This window comes from Sardina pilchardus, chromosome 19 (genome assembly GCF_963854185.1).
Source record: "Sardina pilchardus chromosome 19, fSarPil1.1, whole genome shotgun sequence".
In the NCBI taxonomy this organism is placed as follows: Eukaryota; Metazoa; Chordata; class Actinopteri; order Clupeiformes; family Clupeidae; genus Sardina; species Sardina pilchardus.
In genome coordinates this window covers 15,283,988-15,294,415 of record NC_085012.1, presented here as the reverse complement: position 1 = coordinate 15,294,415, position 10,428 = coordinate 15,283,988, and the positions used below count along the sequence as shown (strand labels likewise).

Below are 10,428 nucleotides of genomic sequence, written 5' to 3'. Positions count from 1 at the left end.
CAGACACGGTTACTACAGTGTTTGGGATAGAAAGCAACAATTTGACAGAAGACCTCAATGTTCTAGTGAGGCTGTACAGTACGCGTTCATTCTGTAAAATATGTAGCTCATGTACAGCTTTAAAAACAAAGCTATAAGGCATTGTAGTTGTCACTATTTTTTATAATATATACTATTTTTATTTTTATATAAGCATCCATGGCAAGCAGTTAGAGTAAAGCCTTGCCTCACCTTCTTTTGGGGGACATACGGTGTCAGCCAAACAGAATGCAAGGTGAGCTCACACTCAGCATCACGGTGAAACAGGTTGAAAACCAAGCCTAAAAGAGCTGTACAGGAGATGCTGGGAGAAATGATATTGTACTGTACATCCATCCAGAAGTTTTGGTTTTGAAGAAACATGCACTTCATGTATATTGGATCTACTATTTTGTTACCTACCTCGGCTTTGCTTTACAAAGGTGCATGTGATCACTCATAGGAGATCATGCTGAGTAGTGATTGGCATTTGTTCTTTCGTACCACGGTGAAAATGGCTGATCAAGCAGCGTTCGACCTTCTGACATGTTATTCACACACACACACACACACACACACACACACACACACACACACACACACACACACACACACACACACACACACCTTTCCCTGTACTCTCTTGATGCCCTCTCGGCAGCTACCTGTAAATAATAGCTAAAGCCTATGCATGGATCAACAGGGAGCCAATTAAAAGCCCGTCAATCAGCGTGTTGAGTAACAAATTGTGAAATCAGGCTGTAATCCCTGATGCGTGCTGTTGCCCCTGAAAGGACTCTGTGAAGAGCTCTCTGATTGCCTTATTTATTTACCTCCACAATTACAAAAATGACCTTACAGAGAACCACTGGTGCTGCAAATGTTTTGGTCTACTGGCCTTAATTATGTTTGGGAAAAAAAAAAAAAAAAAACATTAAAATTCCGAAACAGGTGAGAAAACAGTTATTTCAAATCTAGTGAGGTAAATCAAGAAGTTATTACAGTATTTCTTTGCGGGGCTTAATCAGACACAGAGAGGGAACTATTGATTGAATCTCTGCAGAGTCACAAAATTTACTGTACTGCAGCAGAGGCGCGGTGTATTCATTCCAGAGTCCAGCGGAGGGGTCATCAGTCACATGCAGGCTGGGGTTCTCTCTGAGCTTCCCCTGTCAGAACGAGGACAAACCTCATTAACCTCAATTAGTCTCCAGCAGGCCCGACTCACTCACAAAAATAAAAGCGCTCGGTGACAAGCAGAGACCGAATGAAAAGACACGCGGCACGTGGGAAGGAGTCTCTGAGGCAGCTAATGTGATTTCGCCCCAGTAATCACCTGGCAGGTTCAATCATTTGACCCGGCCGGGGCCGGCGCTGGCCAAATAGAGATGCATATTCACGCTGCTTAATCAAGGCGGACAGCGGGAGACAGCTGGAGCCCAGCTGGACCATGAAAAGCGAGGCGCTGAACGCCCAGCGTGGAGTAATGGTGGACGAGAAATAGAAACAGAGACAGAAGAGAGAGAGAGATGTGAGAGAGAGAGAGAGAGATAGAAGAGAGAGAGAGAGAGGGAGAGACAGCAAAGCTGACACTAGAGCTGTGGCGAGCATGCCACATGACAGCAGAACATGTGTCCTCCCAATTGAGCTGAATAGCCATACAGATGAATTCCTGTAACAGCATGCGTCGTGCTGCGTTGACATTATCTACCTGCTGGAACAGAGCGTGCGAGTGCCAGTTCTGCTTTCCAAAAAGTTGGCAGTGGCTTTCCAGGACAACTGGCAGGGATGATTGACTTCAGCTGACAGCATTAATCCAGTCTCTTTATGGAGCAAGGATGTGAGCAGTCTTGAAGAACAAAGGTGCCGTAGATTTTTTATGCGGTGCGGGTGCACTCCATTGCCGTAATTAAGATTGCAAGAGTTCCAGAACAACAGCAGAACAGGTCAGACTACTTGCTCTGAATGGACGCTCTTTACTCCAATTTTGTTTGGAACTCTGCTGGACAGACTTGGTCGGAGCTGCTGTTTGAGACATTGGTTACTCCATTGTTGGCGTAATTAACATAATTGGTAGCAGAGGCCATATTTAAGAATGTGCTACCATCTGGTACTTGGCTGTTTGTCTGAGATGCTACTTTATCTAGGTTATGCAATTTTCACAAATAGCCTTTTTAATGTTTCCTCTCTCGATCTTGCTCTTGTCCATCCTGCCCTCCCCCACCCTCTCCTTTCCCCCTCCTCCTTCCCCCCCTCCTTCCTCTCCTCCTTCTCCTCCTCCTCCTCCTCCTCCTCTCCTCTCCCCTGGCCCCCTCCCTTGTGGTCCTGAAGGTGAGCCGCATCAACACGGCAGTGAGCCGTAAGCGGGAGCAGCGCGTGCTGCTGATGGTCATCACCATGGTGGTGGCCTACCTGCTGTGCTGGCTGCCCTACGGAGTCATGGCCCTGGTGGCCACGTTCGGGCGGCCAGGCCTGGTGACCCCGGAGGCCAGCATCATCCCCTCCATCCTGGCCAAGTTCAGCACAGTCATCAACCCCATCATCTACATCTTCATGAACAATCAGGTGAGTGGTCAATGACAGACATGAAACAGATGAAGAAGAGAGAAAGTCAATGTCAGTCAACATTTTGTTCAAATTAATGAGATGGAACTTCCTCACTGCCTTTACAGAATGTCTTGCCAGAGGAAGTGACATCTATCTGTGCTGGCTTAATCTCAAACCGCATACACTTATTCAAAGCACTTTGATTGCTTAAGCCTACCTTACACTGACAAGATTTGGGAAAGATTCTTGAAAGATTGTAGTCTTTTGAGTAAAGCTTGAATGAGGGGCATTAGTTAAAAGACTACAATCTTTCAAGAATCTTTCCCAAATCTTGTCAGTGTAAGGTAGGCTTTACTTGCATTGTGCCCACTTCTAGATGGTTAGTGTTGTCCCAATATCTACACTATCTATGTAATTAAACTAAGGTTTTTAAGTGTGCACATATAGGTGGTTTGAGACACAGTGAATGAGATGGTTAAAGAAGTACAGGCACACTGCACAGCTTCATGTGATAGTGGGCTGTGAATTAGTTTGAGTTTTATGTGCATATACAGTGTTTGTGTTGGAGGTTGGAGGCACTTGCATGATTTCACACATGCTTTCTTAACATCAAAGGTAAAGGACATTTGTCTCTACGAGATAATGAGATAATAAAGCCAAATCCCTAAATAATCAGCATCCCATGCAGCAACTTTAACCTGACTGCCACACATTTGCTATGAAGTCAAAAGCATTTTGTGGCAATGTTTTTCACTTTCTTTGAAGAATATCCTGGGAGAGTCTGTGAAAACTTGGTACGTAACAGTTAGGAATTGGGTTAGTCTCTATTTAGACAGCGCAAATTATCCACTGGACAGAGCCGGTCAAGTTTCGGACTGAACTCCATGAAGCTGCAATGAGTCATTTGACAGAAGAGAACACCAGACAAAGGAGCGGTAGTTCAAAAAGACGTTGCTATGACGTTGCTATGAAGCTATGACGTTGGACCCCATGATTACTTGACAATGGCTAGAAAGGTCCAAAGAAAGAGTGAACTTAAGGACACAGTGGTTGTAACTGTGTCTACTGGATAAAACAGAGTGGCGACACTCCCATAGACCCCCATAGGAAAAAATGGCAGTGTTTTTTCCAGGCTATTTCATTATGGGACTTTTGGAACTATTAACAGCCCATCTCTTGGTCAGTACTGTAGTCAATGAGTTAATTACACCCTCCAGCATCAAGAAGTACATCCCACCCTCCTGCGATTCAGCCATTCAGCGCAGGTTTTTTGGAACTTTTGATCGCATGGTGGCGACATCAAAGAGTGTCGCAACTCTCTCCTTCTATGGCTCTGCTTGTAACCAAGGAGAGAACATCCTTTAACTTGGGCTGATCTTAATGAAGATCGTGTGGGGTGGGTTTAAAGGAGAAAAGTAGTAAGACGTAAATTCTATAGAAATCATCTCATTCTGTTGAAAGATGTGATATTCAGATGTTGACCAATTGAATGTAATGTAACTGTAGGACGACAGTATCAAAAGATACAGTTATTTTAATGCTACAGTAGTGTGGCTGGAATGTTGTAATTTGTAATCTAACCAGCAAACCTGATGCTGAAGAGCTGATAGTGTGTCAGAGGTGAATGTGGTTTCTGCAACTCCAGAAAATAGATGTTTCCAATTCCTTTCTTCTCTGTCTTTTATCATTTATTTATCGCTTTGTTCCTTTGTTCTCTACCTTGCTTTCACTACCTAAGACCTCTTCTTTCTCTGTAATTCTCTCTCTCTGTGTCTGCTTGAGTGTTTGTGTGTGTGTGTGTGTGTGTGTGTGTGTAAGGGTGGGTGTGTTTTGAGACCATCCTGTCAGACTGGTTGACGGCCTTGGTGGCTGGTTTGTATTCTCCTCTTCTCTCTAGCTATGGGCCACACCAACACAATGAAACTTCCCGGAGATGCTCAGGACCTCCACACTTATTATGTCCATTATGTTGTCTGTAAAGGGGCGAGACGAACATCCAGTCATAAAACAAACACTTCCACTGCATGCCAATCTTGCTTTGTCCCACTGGCTGTGCGTGTATCCGGCACAGCAAATTGAAGTTTCTTTATGCCTTTCTTTATGTCTGTCTCTTCTTCCTCAGATGCCCGCTCATTATTTTCTCTGCATAATTCTCTGTGTTTTTATGACGACTTTAAACCCTGTCCTTTTTATTTCACAACTCTGTTATGTCTGCCTGAGATGATCCGTTGTTTTGTAACGCAAATGACAACAGGGATATGTGTTTGCTCCAAAAAAACGGATGGTGCTTATTACTTTATGCAGAAGAGGCCCTGGCAAGGAAAAGTTTGGCCCTTCAGTTGCACCAGAAGACACCACTGCCCTGTATGTCATTTTCAGTCTTCAATTCCTCCCAGCCCGTAACCATGGAAACTGTGAGTTGAGGCGAGTTGAAGACTTAAAGTGCTGTACAGATTCAAGTATCGATCGCCATCGAAGACAATCAGAGGAGGAAAGCCCTTCAGAAGACAAGGAGGAAAGACGTTGATAGACACAAAACCAGAGAGTGTTTGTATTTGTGAGTTTTTCGTCTCTCTCTCTCTCTTTGGTTGCGTGTTTGAATGTGTGCATGTGTGTGTCTGTGTGTGTGTGTTTGTGTAAGTGAGTACAGTAAGTGTGTGCCTGAAGAGAGAGAGAGAGAGGGGGGTGGGGGGGGGGGCTTCAAAAGCTGGGAGTTGGTGACTAAATAGGGATGCTTCTCATTTGGCTGAGCTCTCTTGGGCCGGCGCAGTGTGAGATAATTACATTTACTGATTCCTCCCTCCCTCCTCAGGGAGCCCGAGAGTCCCCACGCCTCACGCCATTAACATGCACACAAGGCGCGCTTTATGGCTTTAAGCCTGCGGGTAGCTAACAACACCGTTTAGTTATTGGTCTCCGGGCGAGCGCGCACAAACACAATAGCGTGAGTGACTGTGTGGTGACACGGAGATTTGGGACATCCTGTCTACTTTCACTATTCCATGTTTTTTTTTCTATCTCTCTTTTTTTTCTCCTTTTTCAGAATTCCAGAGAGTTTCTGGGTTCTGGCTAGGAGTTGAATCAGGTCATTTGTAGTCAAGCTTGGCCTTGTTCCCTCTCTTTTCTCCCACTCACACCTGTAACACTGGGAAGATAATTGGGTGTGGAAATTCAGCTACCTCCCCTTACCCACACACACACACACACACACACACACACACACACACACACTGAGAGAGAGAGAGAGAGAGACACACACACACACACACACACACACACATACGTACGTGCACACACTCACGCACGCACTCACACAGACACACACAGACACACACACAAACACACACACACACACACACACACACCCTCCATGGGCCAATCATTTCTCTGGCAGAACCTGCACAGCTCATTAGTCTGACAGTGCTCCAGCAAGCCCAGGGGCTGCGGAAGAGAATACACTATTCAGTTAAATATTAAGTCATACACTATGGATGTCTGGACCAGTTGTCATCCCAGTGTCAGTGGGATCTGCACTGCTAAAACATTTTTTATAATGGTTTTATCACATTATGTTTTTCACTGAGATTGAAAAGTTAGAAATAGAAGTTAAAATAAAGTTCATCTGTAGATCAGGGCTTATTATTAACAGACTGATTATGCCTTCATTAACTGACAGTTATCTGGTCAAATGACAACTGCTTGCAGTCAGAGAAAGCGAAATATTTGCAACATCTAGTAAACATCTGCATGTAGTGCTTAAAGAGTTTGCCTTAAGTCATTTATACAGCTCCATGATGTGACTGAAAAGATGGATACAACCATTAAGGATAATGTCTCCCGTTAATTGTGCCATTAAGGGGCTTTTTTATGCAGCACTGAACACTTTCTCTGTGTTAAAAATATCGCAGGCCAGTGCCCGTTTCAACTATTCAGCGCGAAACCCAAGTATGACTCCTCAGTGGTGTTGCATTCAACGCGTTGATGCATCAGAGCTGTAAATGGGTGGTGATCGTCCATTGACTCATCTCGGAGGCGCCAGAGCCGTCCTGCTCGGGGGGGGGGCGTTTGAGCCCGATATCAAGCGCTCACCACAGGGTCACCGCTTTAAACAAGGTCACCTTGAAGTGCGCTAGGGCCCGCTGGGGTCTAGCTGTGGTGTTGCCGGCGGAGGTGAAGCGCTCTCCCAGAGGCCCACTTCAATTAGGCTCGCTGCTCGGCTAGCACCGGTGGAAGCTCTGGGAGGTTCTCGGCCACCCCGCGGCTTCCCGTAATGAGCCCGAGCGTCTGAGTCCATTTATAGCCTCCCGTCCCGCCCCCCGTCTTGCGTCAGCCAATGAGCTCATCCGATCACCCTCCGAGCCCTTGCGAGGGTAGAGCATCTGTCAAGGAGGCGGGGAGTTGACACTCCAGGCTGCGGACACAGCGGCTCTCGCTGGTGAGGTCACGTGCTGTTAGCATGACGCTAATGTAGGCCACAGCTCCACAAGCAGAGCTATAATGCCCGCAATCTGTTCTGCCAAATGAGGATCTGTGACTTCATACCTGTTTATCAGTACGGGTTTAAAGTATGTTGGCAGGCTGAGAGTAGACTTTAAACTCGGAAGATAATGGCTAATGTGAGACGTGATGCTTTTCTTGGCTTTACCTGCTGGCAGGGGAGTGGGGCCGAGGTCCCAAATTTCGTTGCAGTCCATCTGATTGGACGAGCATGGAAGTGGCCGGTGCTGGCTGCCGGGGGTGGATTAGGCTCGCTGCCACCTCCAGTGCATCCTGGCTCTCTCGGCCGTTCCAGCTGTCCTCACTGATTTCCGCAACGACTCCAAGAGGTGGCCTGGCGATCCTCCCTCGAGTCTCCAGACACTAGGCAGTTTGGCTGTTTGTTAAAATGGGGGATATTTACACTATTACTGTTACGTCTATTTCATACAAAAAAAAGCCCTTGAGAAATAGGATGTCATTGGTTAGGGTAATGTTTCTTGGGCAGTATATGACGCTAATATAGATTTATTAAAAATGTAATAGACTCATGGAACCCACACAAAATTGTAGTAAATGTTTTGTCATGATTCGGTCAACATTTGTTTGATTGATTATGAAGTGAACAAAATTAATGTCTCCCATGTCTGTCCTACTCTGCTTGTCTGATGTGTGCAGATTGCAGCAGCAGATGTCATCAGCATGTGTTTGATAGAGTTTGTTATTCCTGTTTGGCATCGCGCGGAGAAAAGCCCAAAGCAAATGACAACACAAGGGCGTATGGCTGCATTTCCTGTGAAAATGTAGTTGACTATACGTATACATGAGGAACTGAGGAGTATACTAAGTACACTACATTTTCGCAAGGGATGTGATTTGTCAGTTTATACATGACCCTGAGTGGGGGGTTGTGCATGAAAGGTTGAAAGAGCCCTTCCTTCTTAGGAGTGAACAGCATTTTTAAATGTTTGTTGTCCTTTTTCTTCTGCGAGAAAAACCTGCAAGCTGATTTTGTCGAATTGGCACAGTGCCTTTGTTCAAAATGCCAAAAAACTGTCAAGAAAGCAATAATGTGGTACTGAGTAAGGATGTTCTCAAAGGGATGGGTCAAGGGCGTGTGCGCATGTTGTGGTATGGGTGTAATATATCTGTTGCACATCCACTGGAGATTTACTGTCATGACGTGCCCCCCACCTGGGGAAATGTATTCCGCTCGAGTGCCGGAGTCTCAGACAGTTTAATTATGATAACTTTATCTATAATGAAGTGAGTGGCCTGGGAAACAATGGCCCAGCGCCGACCACAATGCAGCTCCCCAGGCCTCTCATTTGCTGGTATCTCCCAGCAGTTGCGCAGTCAACATGACATTTTCAATTCAGCTTCGCCGTGCGCTTTTGGAAGGAGGAAGGCGGTCGGTTGAAAACTCTCCACAATGGTTTCATTCGACTCGCTCCGCTGATTAGTGGCGCAATCAGAGAGGCGTCCGCCTCCGAAAATATCTGCCCGGGGTGGCCAGAGATGTCAGCCGCCCGCCAGCCCCCGAGGTGTCCGACTCCGAGGGGAGAGAGGCGAGGCGAGGCGGGGCGAAGCGCCTTCCCCACCGAGGCGTCTCTTTCCCCCTCCGATAATCACTGTCCACACCCCCCGCGGCGAGGTCTCTCACAAGTTAATGAATTTCTCCAAACGTAAAAAAAAAGGCTTTCAATTTGCAAAAAAAAAAAAATGGATCCAGGACCTATTAGAGACAAAAGAGTCCAGCTCTGTGAATGCTTTAATTATTTGTTTTTTTCCGCCACACCTCCAGTCTATTGTGTGGCTCTGCATGAGACTCTGCACATACAGCACAAATGTGACATCAAGCAGGACTCACTAATGAGGGAAACAAAAAGGGGAGGCCGAGCGAACGCGCCGAGAGTTATTGCGCCGCTGCTACATTGCTGCCTCGCATGCGGCGCCGTCGGTGGTGCGAAACCAAGCCAAGCCAAGGTCAGGCTTTGCATTCCCCACGAGAGCGCAGAACAGTACAGTCTGGAATGTAAATGCACCCGTTTTCTGTAGCGTTGTAGCTGTCTTTTAGCGTCGGGAAAGCTGCACGCAAGTAGTCGGTTAAGACATGAGCTTTTGAGGGGTTTATTTTGATAGACAACTGTGTGTGTGTGTGTGTGTGTGTGTTTGTCTGTGCATGTGTGTGATTCTGTGTTTCTGTGGTGTGCGCTTGTCTGTCTGTGTGCGTGAGTGTGTTTGTGTGCCTGTGTGTCCTCCCCCCTCCCCTTCCCCTTCCCCTTCCCCCTCTCTTCCGTTGGTCAGTTCTACAGGTGTTTCCAGGCCATGCTGAAGTGCAGCGCTCCCGAGCGCGGCTCCAGCGTCAAGGCGTCGTCGCGGGCGACCAAGACCCTGCGCATGGTGCGCCGCGCCGCCAACGGCCACAACGTCCACATCACCTTCGCCGTGGCCTCCGCCGGCTTCAACACCACCTACGCCCCCGAGAGCAACAGGCACTCGCTGGAGGCCAACGACGCCGCCTCCGCTCCCCCGGCGCTGGCGACCCCCGCGCCCGTACCCGCGCCAGCCAAGCCCACCCTCTCTCTGGTAGCCCACTACAACGGCTGAGCAGGACGGACCTGTGCGTCTGTGTGTGTGTGTGTGTGGCCGTGTGTGTGGCCGTGTTTGTGTGTGTTTATGGGGGGGCACACAGCCACACCACACCGATGTCCGTTGAGGCTGGAAGCAAAACTGCTGACTGTGACAGGAAACAGGGTGGCCTGTCAGCGGCGCTAGGGTGACGGGGGGGGGGGCGAGAGGAGACGTATCTAACGCGACGTGAGTGAGAGAAAGGAGCGGAGCGAGGAGCCGCCGGGAGTCTGTAGCTGTCTTGGGTGAAGGTGGCCCGACCCTCACACAAGGGTGAAGGCTCCGTGCAAACGCTTCAGCTGCTGAATGCATGCTTTTCCCCCCCGCAATGTCATGGCATGGACAATGTGTGGACAAAGAGGATGGACATGAGGGTCAGATGTGTTCACAGACGTGGCGGAAGAGGGCACGTCATTTTCTTTTCACAACTTAAGCCACACGGTGATGAGCAGCAACTCTCTTCAGGCAGGAAGTCAACAAGGAGACCCTTACAGCTCGGGAAAACAGTATTTTCGACATGAATGCAAATGTCTGTCCATAAAAGGTTATGCTAATCCCAATGAAGCCATCGCTTTATAATGACCAAGGACACGCTGCCTATATCACTCTATACATATAATATATATGTCTCTTTTGTCCTGGAGGGATGCTATAATTGCAGGAGCACCTCTTGGTGGAACATTTAAGCAGCAGCTTGCGTTTCTGTGTAATGCTGTAGCACAAGTCTATTCACAATGTTTATACTAAAGACCACAC

General features: G+C 47.5%; 1 protein-coding gene across 1 annotated transcript in view; it reads left to right on the top strand.

The window, feature by feature from the left end:
- tmtopsb (teleost multiple tissue opsin b) overlaps nt 1-9,651 on the top strand; it is a 32,957-nt gene extending 23,306 nt beyond the window's left edge. Inside the window, exons 3-4 of the mRNA XM_062521943.1 lie at nt 2,350-2,583; nt 9,349-9,651. Of these exons, the coding sequence (XP_062377927.1) occupies nt 2,350-2,583; nt 9,349-9,651 (537 nt within the window). The remainder of the gene's footprint in view (nt 1-2,349; nt 2,584-9,348) is intronic.
- The last annotated feature ends 777 nt before the right edge of the window (nt 9,652-10,428 follow it).